Source organism: Oncorhynchus tshawytscha, linkage group LG21, assembly GCF_018296145.1.
Source record: "Oncorhynchus tshawytscha isolate Ot180627B linkage group LG21, Otsh_v2.0, whole genome shotgun sequence".
Taxonomy (NCBI): domain Eukaryota; kingdom Metazoa; phylum Chordata; class Actinopteri; order Salmoniformes; family Salmonidae; genus Oncorhynchus; species Oncorhynchus tshawytscha.
In genome coordinates this window covers 1,534,562-1,558,034 of record NC_056449.1, presented here as the reverse complement: position 1 = coordinate 1,558,034, position 23,473 = coordinate 1,534,562, and the positions used below count along the sequence as shown (strand labels likewise).

General features: G+C 40.7%; 1 protein-coding gene across 1 annotated transcript; it reads right to left on the bottom strand.

Moving 5' to 3' along the window:
• Positions 1 to 286: 286 nt before the first annotated feature.
• Positions 287 to 7,769, bottom strand: LOC112220710 (SLIT and NTRK-like protein 2). The gene has a single exon (XM_024382561.2). The coding sequence runs from the start codon at positions 7,193 to 7,195 to the stop codon at positions 4,628 to 4,630; it is 2,568 nt and encodes an 855-aa protein (XP_024238329.1). The 5' UTR covers positions 7,196 to 7,769; the 3' UTR covers positions 287 to 4,627.
• Between the last annotated feature and the right edge of the window lie 15,704 nt (positions 7,770 to 23,473).

Sequence of the window (23,473 nt, the reverse complement as noted above, 5' to 3'; positions counted from 1 at the left end):
AGCTGTTTCAATTTGCAATGTGAAAATGCAGTAGCCTTGAAGATCCAACTGCAGTTGAAAGGACTTATGCACTTCCAAAAATTGGGATTGCAAGAATTTCCTGCAGGCAATAGCACTTTCTATGGGTTCAAATGTCATTTTTTTCAGTACTTCAGCATCACGTTTCCATGTATGTTAGTCGATGTGAATAATGTGTCAACATTTGTTTGGGGTGTCAGATTGTGCTCAATATTATTAGAATTGTTATTTTAAGCCACTGATGAGGAGCTGCCAGACCTCCCTGTGAGTTCCCAAAGGCACTGCTATCACATCTGTTATAAACACCCGGGCTATATTATTAATTCAACATTTTATTAGTAATTTACCAGAAATATGGATTGATATCAATATACAGTATTGTATAACAAACGTCAGGTTGCGTCATGTACTGCATGTGAATACGAAACAATACAAATCTATGAATTTAAAAAATATGTTGGAAATATAGGTATGGTTGAGGTATGAAGTTAACAAATCAGATGCCTTTTCCATTCATTGTTGCATATTCTATATAATATGCTCCATTTACAGAGCCATTAGAGTTATATTGGTCTCACAACTGAGTTATTGATTTCCATTGCATTCTTGGGGGTAAAAAATAGACTTTTCCATGTTGCTGGGAGAAAGTCCTCCATGCACTTCCTGGAAAAATGTCTGGGGCCATGGTAGACATGAATGCTACATTGTGTGAGGGTTATATGGTAGGACTGCTAACCAGTGGGAGAAGGAGCTGATTTGATTCTAGAGGAGCCACTTGCCATGCCTTGTTACACAAACCAATAAAGTCTTCCCTGGGACATTGGCTTACTGTGTAGCCGCTTCACACTTCAAGTGCCAAATAATGACTGCAGTGATAACATTTTATGGCAGGCAATTGAACAGGAAAGGCTTATTAATATTGTCTCATGTGGAGAAGTGTTTTAAACCGAGGTCATTGAAAACTCAGCATAATATGGGGCTGAGCAGTGGAAGGGTGGTTCAAGATGGTTTTGTTGTTTCTCACTCACACATGCATGGGTCAATCTCCACTGAAATAACACATTCATAAATTCACCAGAGAACAATTCAGATCTCCTCATTACCCCTCCACAGTTCCTCTGAACTCTGTACTACATGTAATCTCATATGAAAGAACAACACAAAAGTGAATGCTAGCTAGTGTAGATTTGGCCCTTCTCATTTATCATATTCACTTGGAAGGAGTTTCACTTCAATTGCTCTTCTTTTTTTTCTAATAAGATCAATGTGTTGTGTTCCAGAGAAAGTGGACACAAGGTCAGATTTGGCTTGAGTTAACCTTTGGAGAAGTCTGCAGTCTGTCACCATTCCTTTAACACACAGCTGTGGGCCGGCTGCTGTTTGCACTAGGATTATCCCTCAACCATACAGAAAAATGGGGGTAAGCAGCCCATTGATCTTCGTCATGGCTGTGAGTCCAACAGCCTTCACTGTTCATGCGGGGTGTTTAACAGAGAGGTTGCGGCTGTGTTTTAAACCATTGCCACGTCGGTGTTCATAGATCACAAACAGGGCACACATTTGTACTGTTAGGCAGCAGACTGTACATTGTGCAGAGACTACAAGGTTGTTTATCCTGCGACAGTTGTTCAAGGAATTCTGTCAACATTTAACATGGCCCATCATTAATGTCTAAATGATTAAGCAGCCATGAAACTGGTGCAATATTTGTCAAAGGACTGTGGAAGGAACGAAGACAGTCTCTCTCTCACTCTCTCTCTCACACAAACCTCATCTCTGAAACAAAGACAAGAACACATAATATATCCCCATAATTTGCACAACCATGTCAGCGGGAAATATTGACTCTACTGAACACTTGAAATGATTGTAATTAAGCTGAATATACTGTGAACATGGCTCATATTTCAGCATATGGCTGATTATTTCAATTAACTGTACTTTGAGATGTTTACTTGGTTACTTTGATTTAATCAATAACAAATATTCCTGTAGCACTGTTTACCATATAGGAGCCTAGCATTTATCTGAACATTTCTTAGATAAACTATACCATCTGATAGTTCATGTGGAACAATGCATCTATATTGATCCAAAATATGAAATAGTAATATGTAAAGGTTATAAAATAAAATTAAGGTTCATTAAATATGTCACAGACCCTGACCTTACTATTGGTTTCAAAATGTCACTTCATTACTTTGAGAGTGAATTGGTTGTGACTCCAACCAATCCCGGGGACACTGGGAAGGAGGAACATAGACCTTCCATGTTTCCCACAGGTCTCGTAGTCTCCACCATGTCAAAGAGATTCAGTATCATACACAACAAGCATAGGCAACTCTCGTTGGGCCTCATCACAAATCAAAGAGGGAAAAAAGACAGTCCGACCTTTGAATAAACATGAACTTCGCCAAGAGTATTTCTGAAGAGGTCTGGGATTGAGGCCCCTAGCAGCAAGCATCTGAAAGCCGTCTCCATTGATTCACTCTAGTTCACCGCTAGTGCCTTAATATAGCAAGGTCAAGGTTTACATTCCTGTCTACAACAGGAACCATATTGTTAGAATTAAATGAGAGGGAGAGTGAATCAATTACAATCTGTTGATCAATAAAGATATCTAACAACTGTTTCCTTTATAGGATCCATGGATTGAAGGAAATCCTTTGTGACAAAACTACTCAAATGTTCCAAACAACATAGTCACTCAACCTCAAATTGTGAAGCAATTTATAATATTTTATCCTATTTTCAGGTGTGAACTGATCAGAGTGATTGATAGCTTCTGTTGTAAAGCTATTGCATTCCATCACCATCTCTCCTCCTCCCAGTCCCATGTGATATGAGGAGAGGAGGAGTATGGTGGGGACTGTGGGAGCTAGCTGCCTCATTGGTGTGCAAGACATGTCCAACCCCTCATTCTCCACAGCACCAGTAAACAGCAACACAGAGGCCCATTGTGCCCAGGCAAAAAAAATCACTCTGTTTCAGAAGGAATGAACAGAACTCTCACTCAGTCTCACTCATACCAACTCAATGGCCTCTGCTAGTTACCCACAAGCAGAATGTCAGTATTATAAGACAAGACTCACATAATGAACTTTTTCATGGTCAGTGTTCTGTATTGAAAATGTTTAAGCATAAAATCCATGATTCAATCAAATCAGAAGGCCAGTTATTGCTAACTTCAATTCCCAATTTGTGTTGGTTCTCAGTAGACACTTATTTCATTAATCTATTTGACCAATGTGATTAACAACCTGTGATAAAAAACAACAACAACACTGTGCACTCTTTACAAAGTCAATGTGAAATCCAACAAATCAAGTGAAAAGTCCCCACACTGTAGAATCCATTGAAAATGCACAAGCTGAAAAATATCTGCAACATGGACAGTGACACAATAGTAGCTACTTGAAGCAGCCAGGAAACAAAGTGAGTGAAAAAACAGCAGAACAATTTGGGCTTGAAGAAGGTATAGGTCTACAGCAGACCTCAAAGCAAATGTCACCTGAAGGGCAGAATATAATCTTGTCTCCTTAAAACTATTAGAAACAAGACATGTTGTGTATGAGGAGCTTTGAGAACTAATCATAATTTGTGCCTTTCAAGTAAGCTCCTGGAGAGCTGTAGTTTTTATCACCCTTTAATCAGAATATTGAGATAAATAAACTACACTTTTAGTGGACACTGCTTCTCTCTAACTTTTGGGTAGACAATAATAAGTGTGAAATTAATGGTATTCCTGTGAGGGCCCTTAGTCGATAAATTCGTCATTCGTGCCAAAAGTACTCATCAAATTCCTCATCAATACACATTGGTCTATAGATTCCATCAAAGAGAGAGATGTTACCGCCCCCAAAGCACCCAACCCCTCATCACATGGGAGCACACACACAAACTAACACACACAAACACAAAGACAGACAGTTATAATCTTAATAATGCTCACCTCAAATTCAGACTTGACAAAGTGCTTCGGTGAAAATGTTGTTGCTCTTCTGGCACTTGTATTGCTCATCTATAGCATACAATCTTATGCAATTCGCTAAATTGTACATCTTGAAAGACACTTAGATATTCAAAACATTATTTACCATACATACCTTATGTTTAATGTAATGGACAAATAATTAAATTGTACATAAAGATTCTTAAAATACAGCAAATTTCCATTTGCAGAAAGCAAAGATAAAATACTCGGAGTGCAAAGGCACTTCTGGAATAAATGGATCGTCATGTGGACGGAACCTTTACATGTGTTTCACACTCATTATTATATACAGGAATGTCATTTCTCAATTATTCATCTAAAAATGATTTTTGTTTCCACAGAGAAAATAAAATATATGATATAAAATGCACACAGCCGTAGTATACATAGTTCTTGCGGTACCTGCTACAGTCTTTATATTTAAAGTATAATAAATATGTTAAACCTCCAGTAATATAATATAACTGTCTGCATAAAGGGCTACGTTGACTCAATACAGCTGGAAACAAGATAAAAAGGCTTAGGTTGCTTTGTTTGAGTTGGACTCGTCAATTTGTGGAATACATAGATACATACCGATGTAATACGTGTGATGATAGTAAGTAGGGCCATATCTTACAACTGACTCATTGCAGTATGTTTTTCCAGAACTTCGAGGTAGTCTGGTTCTGTTTTTAGCTTCCCAGGCAGCAAAGGGTGTTCATTTTTTGATTGTTCAGCATAATACTTTCGTGGAGTCCCATAGAGAACAGTTTTATTCAACCTGTCCTGTTTGTGTCGTCTAGTAGTTTCAAATGGAGGAATGAATTGTCTTTTCGGTAAAGTGCAGAAACTGTAATTCTGATCGCCAGCCGTCGGAAGCTCCTTAACTCTCTCTGCAATGTTTTGATAAAGCAGCTCCGGCTGTCGATTGCCACAAGATTGTTTCTCATTGAGTTCCACTGTGCTTATGGTATATGGGCTTGGGGGCAACTCCGACTTTTTCGGGTCCATGGTGCTGAAAGTTAGCTCTTTTAGATTCCTATAGTACGCCACCTGCTCGCTATCTTTCTGCATGTAGATGGGGTTCTGACACATCTGGCTAGCGGGGGGAGGGATGTAGTTATACACATGTGTCTCTATTTTATCTGCAGTGGGCTCTGAGCTATATGAACCATACTGTACGTGGAAAGAGTTTATATCTAAATGATTGGCACTGGCGGGGACGCTATCAATTCCTTTGCGTCGTTTGAGGACGAATACGAAAAGACCAGCCCCGAAGCAGACCGACAGAATGAACACCACGAGCAGTCCCAGTATGAGAACAGACAGGGGCACCTCCGCGTGCATCTCGGGTATCTGCTCTTCTGTTGACGTGACGGCAAGCGGGGGAGTGGAGTCGGTGCTGGGACTGACCGTTGGGGCCTTGGTTAGGCCTACTGTGACCTCGTTAGGCTCGGGACAAATTGCGTCATTACGCAGAGATCTGAGCAGCCGCCCTGCGTGTTTGGAGGGCGAATCACATGTGATTTCATTTACCACGACACTGGTGCTGGACAGCTCCATCCAGTTTTTAAGGGCGACGATGTCGCATGTGCAATCCCATGGGTTCTCCTGCAGATCGATCTGAATGAATGCGGAGAGCTGGTCGAGCACACCGCGCACCGGCAGGTGGGAGAAGTGATTGTTCCTCAGGTTCAGTCTTGTTAGCATAGTCCCCCAAAATATATTGTCGGGAAGGGATCTTAGTAGATTGTTGTTTAGGAACAGCAGCTGCAGATTCTGTAATGAGTTAAACGTCTGTGGTAAAATGTCCTTGATGACATTGTACTCCAGGTATAAATATTGAAGGCTCTGCAGCCCTACGAATAATGATTGGGATAGACTTTCAATGTAATTGCCATTGAGGTAAAGTCTCCGTAGATTAGCCAGGTTGTCAAAGGCCCCGTCCTGAATAACAGCTATCCTATTATTTCCTAAATGGAGGAGCTCGAGTGTGCTGTATTCGGTTAGGTCTGTTCTATATATGGTATGTAAGTAATTCCCTGTTAAATGCAATTTCTTTGGATAGGAGGGTTTAGGGGTAAGCTCTGTTATATTATGCAATTTCCTCTCCTGGCAGTTGATATTTAATCCAGTGTCTGCGTTCTGGGAGGTACAGACGCATATACTAGGGCAGGTCATGGGAACAGGGGACCTAGTCTGATAAACCATTATAGGCCCCAGCACTTGTTTGTCCTTACCAGACGTTACCCGTTGTGTAGGGCGATTTCTCATTTTAGGGGGACGGGAGGCCCGTGGGGCTTTTGTTGGAGTGCCACCGGGGTGTAGGGTGGGAGAGGGGCCGTCGTATTGGGAATCAGAAGGGGGCTGCATTGCGCGGTGATTAGAATCACCAGCATTACGTCGGGGGCATAGATCTTGCCTAATCAATTGCGTAATGTCTTTTCCATGCAGTCTAAAGGGGGTCTCGCACACGATGTCCCCTACAAAGACCGAGATTGTGTCCAGCCAGGCTTTTAAGGGAATCAGATCACAGGTGCAATTCCACGGGTTCTCCTCCAGTTGGATCTCCATAATGCCGCCTATGTGCTCCAGCACACCAGCAAAAGGCAGCATTTTAAGCCGGTTTCCCCTTAGATCCAAATGCGTTAACATAACGAAACGAAATACATTGTTGGGAAGAGACAGCATGAGGTTGTCGTTGAGAATCAGCACTTTGAGTTTATTTAATTTGCCGAATGCACCTGCTTCAATGGCGCTGATGTAATTATAATCTGCCTGTAAATACTCCAAACTCTCTAAACCAGCAAAGGTGACTTCCTTGATTATCTCCAAGTTATTGTTGTTGAGATGAAGTCGTTTTAAAAACCTCAGTCCAGTAAAAGCTCCAGTCTGTATCTCCTGTAACCCGTTGTTTCCCAGGTGAAGGGATGTGACATTACCATAATTGATAAACTCGTTCGGATTAAGTCTCGAAAGAAAGTTTCCATTGAGAAAGAGTTGGCAGATTTTGTTCGGTGGAGGCTGAAATAGACTCACCGTTGTAAACCCTTTGTTTTCGCAGTTAATGCTCAATATATTCTCCTTTTCCTCACAGGAGCAGCGGTTCTTACAAATTTCTTTCGATGTTTTGCGGCTCTCTGTCTTCGATGCGAAACTGGTCACAGTTAAAACGCTGAGCAACAAAACGCTGTTCAGCATTTTTACAACAATGTTGCTGAATTATCCAGCATCAACGTTGTATGAGCCTTGGAGTTGGGAATTTCAGTAGGGACATGTAACCCAAATTAAGACAACATTAGTGTAAAAAAGGTACCAGGGCGCACGGACGCGCAGGTCTCTCCATTGATCTTCGTTACAACCCAACAGGCAAATTAAACCAGGAATCATTCATCGGATACGTTCTGCGCCAGGCTTGAGTGGGCACATTGTCTGTTAGTCAGGGGATAGCTTCGCAATGTAGGCTACCGCAATCCCCGGTGTTACCCACGACCATTCATGCAGCAGTTTCAAGCATTTCCGTAGCAGCACAATCAGAAACAGTGAGATAGATACTCACTCAGCGACAGAGATTGTACAGTCTCTGCTCGCCTTGATCCCACGAAATTCCATTCGACATTAAGTACAATTTCGTTTTTTACAAAAAATTAAATGTATGTAGCATATCACTTGGAGTTTTCCTTCACTTTCTCGATAAAAACACTGAGAGATCCAACTCTGAGAGAGACTGGATACTGAGGAATAACGGGCTGAAGCATCCTCTGCCTGCGCATCCGCAGAGGGCTATCTATGCCTTAGAATTTCTGCTCTACGTCCTCCCACATTCAAGGAATTCAGCCCTACGTCACTAGCATCGACAACTGTCATACTTGTTAAGAAAAGTTTTCCATTCTTCTCATAGTAATTGTAAAAATAGCATTATTTTTCAGGGTAAGATTACTGGTACCTTGGCTACTAATGAAAATAGCAGTAGTAGGATAGTTTATAATAAACACCATGCTAATGTTATAATAATAAACACATTGTCACAGGGTAATATAAATTCAATTGGAATACAACACCTTTTTGTAGAGTTAACGACATTAATGGGAACTTCAGAAAAGTAGTGTACTACAATTTAATTAGATTTTATTTCCCCTACAAAATGCAAGAGAAAATATATGAAAAATGAATCTTCCATACAACCTTCAGTTGTATTATTATTTTTAATGATTTAGAAACCAAGCTCAGTATTGTAAGTGGAATCTTGTTTTTTGCACACCACTAGGGGGAATACGCACCTCTACCATTTGAATAGGGCTTCAACACACACACATATGCACGCCCAATTCAAAAGAGTAACATGTTTTCTACATAGTGACTCTGATAAAGTAACAGGCATAGAACGAGCCTGAGCAAACGGATGTTAGGTTGAAAATACTGTATCCGTAAACCCGATGTTAGTATAGGCTAGTGATGAACTAATGTGTCTCATGGGTAAGGGGTGTTACAGGAAGCAACATTTCCTTTCATAGGATACCCAGAGGCAATGTAATTATTATCCGTCGGTTGAACCTTATTGGGGGCTGAGATCCCTCCGAACACTTACCAACACAATGGCGGACAATTTCTCTCCGCTTGGATCTAACACTTTGGCAACCCTAAAACCAGTAGTAACCACCAACTTCAATGACATTTATCTTAAAATTTAAAATAAATATCTAATTTTCCCGGACCCCAATAAGATTGTTGCCGAGGAGGGCTTGTTAGCTAACTACAGGGTTTGAGTCACCTCAGCCATTTTTTTAAATAAAACAGATCAGCGACCAACACTAGCTAGCTAACGTTAGCTAGACATGTCACGTACAGTGGGGCAAAAAAGTATTTAGTCAGCCACCAATTGTGCAAGTTCTCCCTCTTAAAAAGATGAGAGAGGCCTGTAACTTTCATCATAGGTACACTTCAACTATGACAGACAAAATGAGAGAAAAAAATCCAGAAAATCACATTGTAGGATTTTTAATGAATTTATTTGCACATTATGGTGGAAAATAAGTATTTGGTCAATAACAAAAGTTTACCTCAATACTTTGTTATATACCCTTTGTTGGCAATGACAGAGGTCAAATGTTTTCTGTAAGTCTTCACAAGGTTTTCACACACTGTTGCTGGTATTTTGGCCCATTCCTCCATGCAGATCTCCTCTAGAGCAGTGATGTTTTGGGGCTGTTGCTGGGCAACATGGACTTTCAACTCCCTCCAAAGTTTTGTATGGGGTTGAGATTTGGAGACTGGCTAGAACACTCCAGGTCCTTGAAATGCTTCTTACGAAGCCAGTCCTTCGTTGCCCAGGCGGTGTGTTTGGGATCATTGTCATGCTGAAAGACCCAGCCACGTTTCATCTTCAATGCCCTTGCTGATGGAAGGAGGTTTTCACTCAAAATCTCACGATACATGGCCCCATTCATTCTTTCCTTTACACAGATCAGTCGTCCTGGTCCCTTTGCAGAAAAACAGCCCCAAAGCATGGTGTTTCCACCCCCATGCTTCACAGTATGTATGGTGTTCTTTGGATGCAACTCAGCAGTCTTTGTCCTCCAAACACGACGAGTTGAGTTTTTAACAAAAAGTTATATTTTGGTGTCATCTGACCATATGACATACTCCCAATCTTCTTCTGGATCATCCAAATGCTCTCTAGCAAACTTCAGACGGGCCTGGAAATGTACTGGCTTAAGCAGGGGGACACGTCTGGCACTGCAGGATTTGAGTCCCTGGCGGCGTAGTGTGTTACTGATGGTAGGCTTTGTTACTTTGGTCCCAGCTCTCTGCAGGTCATTCACTAGGTCCCCCTGTGTGGTTCTGGGATTTTTGCTCACCATTCTTGTGATCATTTTGACCCCACGGGGTGAGATCTTGCATGGAGCCCCAGATCAAGGGAGATTATCAGTGGTCTTATATGTCTTCCATTTCCTAATAATTGCTCCCACAGTTGATTTCTTCAAACCAAACTGCTAACCTATTGCAGATTCAGTCTTCCCAGCCTGGTGCAGGTCTACAATTTTCTTTCTGGTGTCCTTTGACAGCTCTTTGGTCTTGGCCATAGTGGAGTTTGGAGTTTGACTGTTTGAGGTTGTGGACAGGTGTCTTTTATACTGATAACAAGATCAAACGGGTGCAATTAATACAGGTAACGAGTGGAGGACAGAGGAGCCTCTTAAAGAAGAAGTTACAGGTCTGTGAGAGCCAGCAATTGCTTGTTTGTAGGTGACCAAATACTTATTTTCCACCATAATTTGCAAATAAATTCATAAAAAATCCTACAATGTGATTTTCTGGATTTTTTTTCTCATTTTGTCTGTCATAGATGAAGTGTACCAGCTGGTTAGATATGGTTCAACCATGGACAACAACAACAACTGACTACTAGTTCGTTTTCACCAAAATATGTTCAACTCATGGATAGTTTGTCCAGTGATCACTGCATTTAGAAGTATAGCTACTGACTGACATGTAGATAGCTAGCATGCTGGCTAACACTGGCCAGGCAGTAGTCAACTAGCTAGCTAACAGTTAGCCAAACTCAAGAGCTACTGGTTAGGCATGATAACACCATGGGCAACAATAACTCGTTTGTTTTTAGACAAATATGTTCAACTCATAGTAAGTTTATACACTTACCACTGCATTTAGGATGCTAGCTAAATTACTGAAATGTAGATAACTAGCTCACTGGCCAGCCAGTAGCCATTACTTGGCAACAAATTGTGGATTTCCTATTCCGTGGGTCAACTTGCTTATATTATTAATCAACAGACAGTTTGTGGAAAGGTAAAACCCCACCGGTGTAACCTCACACACCCAAGAAAGCTCAACCAATCACCCAACATAACTCATGAATATCAATGACTTTCCTACGAAAGGACATTTTGTTTACAGGAAGGACCCGGACAAATGGCTTTAGGGTTAAGTCAAGTCGACTTGGTTATATAGCCTACAGATTGATCCACAATAATAAAATCAGCACAGAACAAAATGTCCATACAATTAATCAATTCAAAATAATACAGAGCTCTTATACAGTAGACCTACGGTCTCAAAATATCAGAGGGAGAAACTAAACTCCTGAGCCAAATTTATTCGCCCTGCCACCCAGGACAGCTTTTCCCGTTTTCTTAAACCCTTACGAAAAAACATTGCAGTCAGAGTGCAATGTAATTTGAGTGCAGTATTACTGCAGTATGCTGCAAAACCTACGTCCAAAATAACCGTTTTTTTACTGCAGTCATTTTGCAGTGTAACTGCAGTTAAAGTGCAGTTCTTCTGCAGTTACTGTGTCCAAAATACCATAGTCGACTGCAGTTACTGAACATTTACTGCAGTTTGAATCTGCAATATTTTTTTTGTAAGGGCAACCTTATGTTCTGTGCAGCTGTTACTGGATATGAATAGGCACCCAATCTTATAGGATCAGGAAGTGCACTTCGGATGTGTGGGAAACAATGAATGAGCATGCGATTAACATTTCTAAAGTGAGTTATTCATGACCTATAGGTCTTATGGTAAACAAAAAACATTAGCTGACCATGTAAACTATTAAACCAAACGCTTGCATGAGCGCAATAATTGCCATTGCTGAAATAGGCCTAATCAAACAAACACAGAAGCAAGGTGAATAAAATTCACATATGTCCAAACAACATAAAGACTAAATGAATTTGACATTACTTTGATAATAATGTTCTAATTACTGAGGTAAACCTACAACAAAATACCTAGCGTTTAGGTATATATTCGGTAATGGGTAGACAACCAAATGAATGTAATGGCGGGGAATAAGGGGAATATTAATTTGTGAAATGCAGACTGTCCTAGGCTGGCTTGCATCCTCACAGTCAGTGAACATGATGTTTACTCTGTCTAGATTAAGGACTCATATCCATTTAAACATGTTTCATGTTTCTGCACATTGTTTGAGATTACACTATTTAAAATTGTTTCGTATCCATAATTTAAGATGAGAATCATGTCATAATAGCAATAAATCCAAGTCTGATAGAATAATACAAAGGACAATAACAATAACTTCCAAATAGATTCAGATGGATTTGTACATATTTGTGAGGGCACAGCTTGACAGACCAATTGTCAAATTCATTACAGGGCACAGAGGGGAATGGTTACCAAATGCACCACTGCAAGAGTGGGCTTGGTGTTTTAACTATCTGATTGCATAAAGCAATGTGGTCATAAAAATACATGATAGCCAACGATAGACAGAAATGCGGCAGCCCCTACGTGGCATTGTGCCTTTTGGCATTTTGCCCCAAAGTTACACACAGCACAACTAAACATTCCAAAGAATTCAGTTGTAGTCATCTCTATCACACAACATTTGATCAGAATGTGATGATGGAGAACTGACTTTGGATGGGGTAATGGTAATCTCTGGAGGGAAACCTTTGCTTCCTGTAGTCTCTAATGAACAGGATGTATCCTATAAGCTGATAAGATATTTGAACAGCCCACACATAACAAGACAGGAGATAACAGAAGTTTTGTCTTTGGACTGTTGACACAGGATAGATAAAGTGTCACGTTTGACACAACGAGAGATAACAAATATGCAGTACATGCAACCATGTAAGTCTTTATTTAGGACACATGTGGCATTGATCTTTGGCTCTTTTGAACCCATTAGAGGACTACTTCTTTAATCCATCTGTGAGGTCAGGTCTTTGTCATTGTAAATAAAGTTGAAGTCAGAAGTTCACATACACTTAGGTTGGAGTCGTTAAAACTCATTTTTCAACCACTACATACATTTCCTGTGAACAAACTATAATTTTGGCAAGTCGGTTAGGACATCTACTTTGTGCATGACACAAGTAATTTTTCCTACAATTGTTTATTTCACTTATCACTGTATCACAATTCCAGTGGGTCAGAAGTTTACATACACTAAGTTGACTGTGCCTTTTAAACAGCTTGGAAAATTCCAGAAAATTATATCATGGCTTTAGAAGCTTCTGATAGGCTAATTGACATAATTTGAGTGTCAACGCTTTGGGTAGCTGGTAAAAAGGAGTCAGGCGCAGGAGAGTTGAGATGCGTGGACAAGGTATTTAATACATGAAAAAACACCAATATAGAAACAATACAAGAGTGCGTGAAATATACCGGTACCACGAATAAATGGGCGTAAATACAGAACCCGGCAACAAAATATCAGCCATCAACATAGAACAAACACGCAGACAAACATGGGGGAAAACAGAGGGTTAAATAATGAACATGTAATGAGGGAATTGAAACCAGGTGTGTAAAAACCAAAGACAAAACAAATGGAAAATGAAAAGTGGATCGGTGATGGCTAGAAGGTTGGTGACGTCGACCGCCGAATGCCGCTCGAACAAGGAGAGGGACCGACTCCGGCGGAAGTTGTGACATTGAGTCAATTGGAACTTCTGACCCACTTGGAATGTGATGAAAGAAACAAAAGCTGAAATAAATCATTCTCTCTAGAAGTATTCTAACATTTCACCGTCTTAAAATAAAGTGGTGATCCTAACTTACCTAAATCAGGGAATATTTACTAGGATTAAATGTCAGGAATTGTGAAAAACTGAGTTTAAATGTATTTGGCTAAGGTGTATGTACAGTTGAAGTTGGAAGTTTACATACACCTTAGCCAAATACATTTAAACTCAGTTTTTCACAATTCCTGACATTTAAACCAAGTAAAATTCCCTGTCTTAGGTCAATTAGGATCACCACTTTATTTTATGAATGTGAAATGTCAGAATAATAGTAGGGAGAATGATTTATTTCAGCTTTTATTTATTTCCTCACATTCCCAGTGGATAAGAAGTTTACATACACTCAATAAGTATTTGGTAGCATTGCCTTTAAATTGTTTAACTTGGGTCAAGCGTTTCTGGTAGCCTTCCACAAGCTTCCCACAATAAGTTGGGTGAATTTTGGCCCATTCCTCGTGACAGAGCTGGTGTAGCTGATTCAGGTTTGTAGGCCTCCTTGCTCGCACACGCTTTTTAAGTTCCGCCCACAAATTTTCTATAGGATTGAGGTCAGGGCTTTGTGATGGCCACTCCAATACCTTGACTTTGTTGTCCTTAAGCCATTTTGCCACAACTTTGGAAGTATGCTTGGGATCAATGTCCATTTGGAAGACCAATTTGCAACCAAGCTTTAACTTTAACTGATGTCTTGAGATGTTGCTTCAATATATTCACATAATTTTCCTGCCTCATGATGACATCTATTTTGGGAAGTGCACCATTCCTTCCTGCAGCAAAACTCCCCCAACAACATGATGCTTCCACCCCTGTGCTTCACGGTTGGGATGGTGTTCTTCGGCTTGCAAGCACCCCCCTTTTTCCTCCAAACATAACAACGGTCATTATGAACAAACAGTTCTATTTTTGTTTCATCAGACGAGAGGACATTTCTCCAAAAAGTACGACCTTTGTCCCCAAGTGCAGTTGTAAACCATAGTCTGGAAATGTTATGGCGGTTGTGGAGCAGTGGCTTCCTCCTTGCTGAGCAGCCTTTCCGGTTACGTCACTATAGGACTCGTTTTACTGTGGATATAGATACTTTTGTACCGGTTTCCTCCTGCATTTTCACAAGGTCCTTTGCTGTTGTTCTGGGATTGATTTGCACATTTCACACCAAAGTACGTTCATCTCTAGGAGACAGAACGCGCCTCCTTCCTGAGCGGTATGACGGCTGCGTGGTCCCATGGTGTTTATACTTGCGTACTATTGTTTGTACAGATGAACGTGGTACCTTCAGGCGTTTGAATATTGCTCCCAAGGATAAACCAGACTTGTGGAGGTCTACAATTTTTTTTTCTGAGGTCTTGGATAATTTATTTAGATTTTCCCATGTCAAGCAAAGAGGCACTGAGTTTGAAGGTAGGCCTTGAAATACATCCACAGGTACACCTCCAATTGACTCAAATGATGTCAATTAGCGTATCAGAAGCTTCTAAAGCCATGACATAATTTTCTGGAATTTTCCAAGCTGTTTAAAGGCACGGTCAACATAGTGTATGTATACTTCTGATCCACTAGAATTGTAATACAGTGTTACATAAGTTTAATCATTTGTCTGTAAACAATTGTTGGAAAAGTCACTTGTGTCATGCACAAAGAAGATGTCCTTACCGACTTGCCAAAACTATAGTTTAACCTCTTGAACCTCTGGGGGCAGTATTTCATTTTTGGATGAAAAACGTTCCCATTTTAAACAAGATATTTTGTCACGAAAAGATGCTCGACTATGCATATAATTGACAGCTTTGGAAAGAAAACACTCTGATGTTTCCAAAACTGCAAAGATATTGTCTGTGAGTGCCACAGAACTAATGCTACAGGCGAAACCAAGATGAAATTTCATACAGGAAGTGAGCCAGATTTTTGAGGCGCTGTGTTCCAATGTCTCCTTATATGGCTGTGAATGCGCAAGGACAGAGCCTACACTTTCTGTCGTTTCCCCAAGGTGTTTGCAGCATTGTGACGTATTTGTAGGCATATCATTGGAAAATTGACCATAAGAGACTACATTTACCAGGTGACCGCTCGGTGTCCTCCGTCGAAACTATTGCGTAATCTCCAGGTGCGTTCATTTTTCCATTTTGAACAGAGGAGAAACCAAACTGCCACGAGTGACTTATCATCGAATAGATATGTGAAAAACACCTTGAGGATTGATTCTAAACAACGTTTTCCATGTTTCTGTCGATATTATGGAGTTAATTTGGAAAAAAGTTTGTGTTGTAATGACTGAATTTTCCTTTTTTTTTCTCAGCCAAACGTGATGAACAAAACGGAGCGATTTCTCCTACACAAATAATCTTTTTGTAAAAACTGAACATTTGCTATCTAACTGAGTCTCCTCATTGAAAACATCCGAAGTTCTTCAAAGGTAAATTATTTTATTTGAATCCTTTTCTTGTTTTTGTGAAAATGTTGCCTGCTGAATGCTAGGCTTAATGCTATGCTAGCTATCAATACTCTTACACAAATGCTTGTGTAGCTATGGTTGAAAAGCATTTTTTGAAAATCTGAGATGACAGTGTTGTTAACAAAAGGCTAAGCTTGTGAGCCAATATATTTATTTCATTTCATTTGCGATTTTCATGAATAGTTAACATTGCGTTATGGTAATGAGCTTGAGGCTATGGTAATGAGCTTGAGGCTACGGGATTGCTCGTCACAACAGGTTAACAAGACATTTTTGGAGTGGTTGAAAAACGAGTTTTAATTACTCCAACCTAAGTGTATGTAAACTTCCAACTTCAAGTGTTTGTGCACAAATATGTACAGTATGTATGCATATTCAGAATATATTTACACTATAAACAGAAATGCAAGGGGGGGAATAATGTCCATTGCTCGTGTTTCTTGTCCCAAGCAAGCCTCTCCTTATTATTGGTGTCCTTTAATAGTGGTCTCTTTGCAGCAAATTGACCACGAAAGCCGGATTCACAGTCTCATCTGAACAGTTTCTATTTGTAGTGCTCAAGCTCTGATATCTAAGTGAAGAAATTAGCTATAAGTGATTTCACGCGTGAAAACTGGGTGTCGGTAATCGGTAAATGAGTGAGGCATTTTGAATCACAGTGTTTTCCCAACGAAACATAAGACCTGTTAGTTTTGAATGATGTGTCTAATGTAGAGAACTGTGTTTAGTGTTTTGCAAAAAGTGTTTAACAATTGCAAAATGAGTGTAAAGCAGATAATGTGCTTGAAATTTTGCAGACTTGGTCTGAAGATTAGATGCATTAGTTAATGGTTTCACTGAGTGTGCCTCATATGTGTAAGTGATTGTAAAACACTGTAAATCAAGCATTTCTGCAGATAAGACCGGTCTATCACAATACGCCTAACATGCCATTTACCACAATCTGTATCTCTCTAAAGATGTTCTACATATTTGATGTCAGAAATCCTGCTCTCAAAACCCTATCCTTGTCTCAAGAAGGACTGGACATCGATGAGCACTCAAAGCAGTTCAACCAGAAAGAACCTAGTCTCTCTCTCTCTCTGCTACTTCTCTTTTATTAACCCATCACTGGGCAGGAGCTTGTATTTTCCTACAGATTCACTCCCATCCTGAGACAATGTGCTCCTCACACATAACTTCTGTGGTCCTGTCAAGTCACACAGTGATAAATTGTGTTACAGAAGCCTGCAGAAGTGCTGACCTGAACACAAGTTGCTATGAACGATTTCCTGTTGTCTGCTAGAGGGAGTGAGTGATGGATTGAGGGCTTGGACACATCAATCTGTTACCCCGGAGTCAGGTGTTGCCACCTTTGTGTATCTCTGCTGTTCCACTTTTCCTTCTTTCCTTTACAGGCTATGTCCCTGAGAGGTCTGTCTCTCTGTCTCTTTTCTTAAGTGCCACCAATTTTGTTTATGGTGACTATGCAGGTCAGAGAACAAGAGAATCCAGAACAGACAATATTCACTCTGGCCTCAATTGTTGTTGTTTTGTATTTCTTTATGTATTTGCCTTAGTGTTTTTTGGCTTACGCATAATGGTGAAGCAAAGACAAAATTCCTTTTCACATGATTTTAATCTCATTCCAAAACGGCATTTTGCCTCGCTTATGTGCTTGATGAAAACTGTGGTATGAATAATTCTGTAAAATGAAGCACTGCGGTCCTGCACCAGTAAAAAAATGGATTCAATATTCAAATTCAATCACATAAGATTTTTTTTTTTATAGTGTTCTCTACATAGACAGGAGAGCCGGAGAGAGAGAGAGAGAGAGAGAGAGAGAGAGAGAGAGAGAGAAGGAAAAGGAAAGAAGGAAAAGGAAAGAAAGAAAAGGAAAGAGGGAGAGAAAGAGATAGAGGTTACTTAATTCCAGAACACCAGGTTGTTGTTCTCTCCCATTCCAGGGGCTCAGCAGAATCTAATATAACTATCTCCTGAGAGACATCTCACCATCTGAACTGGCAAATCATTATGATGAATTAATTTAGCAGAAGGAATTGTTTGAGATAGATTAGGTGTCCATTTGATTGAAAAGATTGTTAACGAGTAATAATGTCCACTTCAATTTCAGAGGCCACAAGATAATCACTTCTTCATTTGCTGTCTCCCTGTTTTCAATCTGCAATAGTTTACTGTTTCTATAAAACTTGCTATAAAGACCAATGATCTTTGTCCTACTTTGCCACAACTCTTAAGTGTCAGTACAGTAGCTGCAGCAATAATGGGTGACATTGAAAATGGATCATTGAGGTTAATTCATGAAACTACAGCACACTTGTTGTGTAGTGGTTATGAGGAAGAAACAAGATAACACAATTAGCTAATTAATTATTTATTTGTAATCCATTTGAACAAGGCTCCTGAAATGCCAGACAGTATTGTTGTTTGTTGATGAATTTGTAATGACTGTCATCCCCGGATATCCAGTATCTAGCACAACCTATGGATTTCCAGGGCTGAGGGAGAATGCAACCAGAGCCTCCAACAGTACTCTGGTGTGTGAGAGAGTGCCAGACAACGGCTCTTACCCTGCCATGTGTGAGGGTGCCAGACAGTGGCTCTATCCCCAGCAGTTTGGTTATAGGCTTGAGTCTGTGTGACCACACATCTTTCCATAGTAAAGCAATTGGAGACAGAAAAGATCCCAGGCAGACAGGGCTTGGTATGGAGTGTTGTGTCTGACCGCTCTCTGGTCTCTGGGGACATGATGCACACACAAGTTTAAGCAGGGACAAGTCTGTGTGTCTTTATATACATATTGAAACAGCAATGTGCAGCCTTTAGCTAGACAGCTCAAAAACCTGGATTCGTTCTGTCGGCCTAAGAAATGTCCTCCAACTGCTCCCATCATCCAGCTGGTTTTGGTAATTTGAAAATCAGTTCTTATATAATCATAGCCCTATTTTCCAGCTTTTTAAAATACAGATGGTTCTCAAGAGGATACACCCTTTGGTGAATAAAAGAGATAGACAACTTTTGCAATTGTGGTCTGCACCCTGAGTTGTGAGTATAGATGTGGCTCTCCTCTGGGACAGGGCTCCAGACTAACATTTTCCCCTGTGGCGCAGTGTCACACAATAAAATACATTTGAGACATAATCTTATGGCTTGTTTTGTTAGCAACCTTACTTTGTTACCTGACAACTTTACGTATTTTTTTTTTCATTAAACTTTTTCACTCCGGACGATTTATCTGGACATGGTTCGTCAGGACTTCCAACAGCCGATGGTAAGTAGTAACATTAACATGATGCCTTCGAATTGCAGTCGCTGTACTCATAATATACAGGAGAACGATCGCCTTACAGTGAGGATAGCTGTGCTGCAAGCCCAGCTTCAGATGCAATTGTTAGGCAAGGGTAATTTCAGTGAAGGAAAAGATGAAACAGCATCTGTGCAACCAGTAACTACAGATAGTAACGTTAGTACAAATCCCCTCGCACGGTCCCCGCAGCCAACTTTCTCATGGTTTCTGGAGGGAAATGCTGTAGGAATGCTCAACCGGTGTCGCTCATTCAGCCGACAGAAACTTTCAACCGGTTTTCCCCATTAAGCAGCGAGTCAGAGGCCGAGCCTTCTCTGGTCTCTACTCCTCCCGTTACGGGGTCTGAGACGCCGAAGCTTCCAACCATTAGCTCTGACAAATTGAAAACCCTAGTCATTGGCGACTCCATTACCCGCAGTATTAGACTTAAAACGAATCATCCAGTGATCATACACTGTTTACCAGGGGGCAGGGATACCGACGTTCAGGCTAATCTGAAGATGGTGCTGGCTGAAGCTAAAACTGGCGAGTGTAGAGAGAGTATAGAGATATTGTTATCTCACATCTCGAAATAGGGCTACTTAATGTTAGATCCCTCACTTCAAAGGCATGGAACCAATCATCCACCTCCACTGACTAAAAAGGGGACTTTCAGTATCTGTCCAACACTAGACATACTCCTCAGTCCAGACTTTCTGAACAATGTGGATTAACAAGAAAGACTACTTTAACTAATCACTGATCATAATCCTGATGTGATTGGCCTGACTGAAACATGGCTTAAGCCTGATGAATTACTATGTTAAATGAGGCCTCACCTCCCGGTTACACTAGTGACCATATCCCCCAGGCACCCCGCAAAGGCGGAGGTGTTGCTAACATTTACAATAGCAAATTTCTAATTTACAAAAATAAAATGACGGTTTCGTCTTTTGAGCTTCTAGTCATGAAATCTATGCAGCCTACTCAATCACTGTTTGTAGCTAGTGTTTACAGGCCTCCTGGGCCATATACAGCGTTCCTCACTGAGTTCCCTGAGTTCCTATTGGACCTTGTAGTCATAGCAGGTAATATTCACATTTTTGGTGATTTTAATATTCACATGGAAAAGTCCACAGACCCACTCCAAAAGGCTTTCGGCGCCATCATCGACTCAGTGGGTTTTGTCCTACATGTCTCTGGACCTACTCACTGTCACAGTCATACTCTGGACCTAGTTTTGTCCCATGGAATACATGTTGTGAATGGAGTGGAAATTGGAGTGGAAATGGCGCCACACCAAACTGGAAGTCTTCCGACTAGCTTGGAAAGACAGTACCGTGCAGTATCAAAGAGCCCTCACTGCTGCTTGATCATCCTGTTTTTCCAACTTAATTGAGGAAAATAAGAACAATCCAAAATGTATTTTTGATACTGTCGCAAAGCTAACTAAAAGGCAGCATTCTCCAAGAGAGTATGGCTTTCACTTCAGCAGTAATAAATTCATGAACATCTTTGAGGAAAATATCCTGAACATTAGAAAGCAAATTACGGACTCCTCTTTAAATCTACGTATTCCTCCAAAGCTCAGTTGTCCTGAGTATGCAAAACTCTGCCAGGACCTAGGATCAAGAGAGACACTCAAGTGTTTAGTACTATATCTTTTGACACAAAGATGAAAATAATCATGGCCTCTAAACCTTCAAGCTGCATACTGGACCCTATTCCAACTAAATTACTGAAAGAGCTGCTTCCTGTGCTTGGCCCTTCTATGTTGAACATAATAAACGGCTCTCTATCCACCGGATGTGTACCAAACTGACTAAAAGTGGCAGTAATAAAGCCTCTCTTGAAAAAGCCAAACCTTGACGCAGAAAATATAGAAAACTATCGACCTATATCGAATCCTCCATTCCTCTCAACATTTTTGAAAAAGCTGTTGCGCAGCATCTCACTGCCTTCGTGAAGACAAGCAATGTATACAAAATGCTTAGGTCTGGTTTTAGACCCCATCACAGCACTGAGAATGCACTTGTGAAGGTGGTAAATTACCTTTTAATGGCGTCAGACCGAGGCTCTGCATCTGTCCTCGTGCTCCTAGACCTTAGTGCTACTTTTGATACCATCGATCACCACATTCTTTTGGAGAGATTGGAAACCCAAATTGGTCTACACGGACAAGTTCTGGCCTGGTTTAGATCTTATCTGGAAAGATATCAGTTGGTCTCTGTGAATGGTTTGTCCTCTGACAAATCAACTGTAAATTTCGGTGTTCCTCAAGGTTCTGTTTTAGGACCACTATTGTTTTCACTACATATTTTACCTCTTGGGGATGTCATTGGAAAACATAATGTTAACTTTCACTGCTATGCGGATGACACACAGCTGTACAATTCAATGAAACAAGGTGAAGCCCCAAAATTGCCCTTGCTAGAAGCCTGTGTTTCAGACATAAGGAAGTGGATGGCTGCAAACGTTCTACTTTTAAACTCGGACAAAACAGAGATGCTTGTTCTCGGTCCCAAGAAACAAAGAGATCTTCTGTTGAATCTGTCAATTAATCTTGATGGTTGTACAGTCATCTAAAAAAAAACTGTGAAGGACCTCTGCGTTACTCCGATCTCTCTTTTGACGAACATATCAAGACTGTTTCAAGGACAGATTTTTTTCCATCTATGTCACATTGCAAAAATCAGAAACTTTCTGTCCAAAAATGATGCAGAAAAATTAATCCATGCTTTTGTTACTTCTAGGTTAGACTACTGTAATGCTCTACTTTCTGGCTACCTGGATAAAGGACTAAATAAACGTCAGTTAGTGCTAAATACGGCTGCTAGAATCCTGACTAGATCCAGAAAAATGTATCATATTACTCCAGAGCTAGCCTCCTGTTAAGGCAAGGGCTGATTTCAAGGTTTTACTGCTAACCTACAAAGTATTACATGGTCTTGCTCCTACCTATCTTTCCGATTTGGTCCTGCCGCACATACCTACACGTACTCTACGGTCACAAGTTGCAGGCCTCCTAATTGTCCCTAGAATTTCGAAGCAAACAGCTGGAGGCAGGGCTTTCTCCTATAGAGCTCCATTTTTATGGAATGGTCTGCATACCCATGTGAGAGACGTAGACTCGGTCTCAACCTTTAAGTCTTCACTGAAGACTCATCTCTTCAGTAGGTCATATGATTGAGTGTAGTCTGCCCCAGGAGTGGGAAGGTGAACGGAAAGCCTCTGGAGCAACGAACCGTCCTTGCTGTCTCTGCCTGGCCGGTTCCACTCTCTCCACTGGGATTCTCTGCCTTTAACCATATTACAGGGGCTGAGTCACTGGCTTACAGGTGGTCTTCCATGTCGTCCCTAGGAGGAGTGCGTCACTTGAGTGGGTTGAGTCACTGACGTGATCTTCCTGTCTGGGTTGGCGCCCCCCCCCCTCCCCTAATGTGAAAACACATTAGCTAGATCACTAACTAAACTAATCAAAAATATGAATGAAACATGCAACAATTTTACTGAGTTAGAGTTAAGGAAATCTGTCAATTAACATAATTTCATTAGGTCCTAATCTATGGATTTCACGACTGGACAGGGGCACAGCCATGGGTGGGCCTGGGAGGGCACTGTCGTGGTAATTTCCTGTATTACTAAATGAAAGGAGAGTTTACAAACCACACACAAGTCAGAGTTACAGTGCCTTGCGAAAGTATTCGGCCCCCTTGAACTTTGCGACCTTTTGCCACATTTCAGGCTTCAAACATAAAGATATAAAACTGTATTTATACGGAGGCTTGATTACACACAGGTGGATTGTATTTATCATCATTAGTCATTTAGGTCAACATTGGATCATTCAGAGATCCTCACTGAACTTCTGGAGAGAGTTTGCTGCACTGAAAGTAAAGGGGCTGAATAATTTTGCACGCCCAATTTTTCAGTTTTTGATTTATTAAAAAAGTTTGAAATATCCAATAAATGTCGTTCCACTTCATGATTGTGTCCCACTTGTTGTTGATTCTTCACAAAAAAATACAGTTTTATATCGTTATGTTTGAAGCCTGAAATGTGGCAAAAGGTCGCATAGTTCAAGGGGGCCGAATACTTTCGCAAGGCACTGTATACTTTAAACTTGATCTTTTAATAATATGAGCTTCACCATAGCCCTGAGAGTGTCAACTTAATGGCAACTGAGCTCTATTATAGCAAAGATCCACCCCCTAGTCGACATGACA

Bases quoted from the DNA above. Each gene is read 5' to 3' on its own strand.
- LOC112220710 (XM_024382561.2), bottom strand. From the start codon at position 7,195: ATGCTGAACAGCGTTTTGTTGCTCAGCGTTTTAACTGTGACCAGTTTC.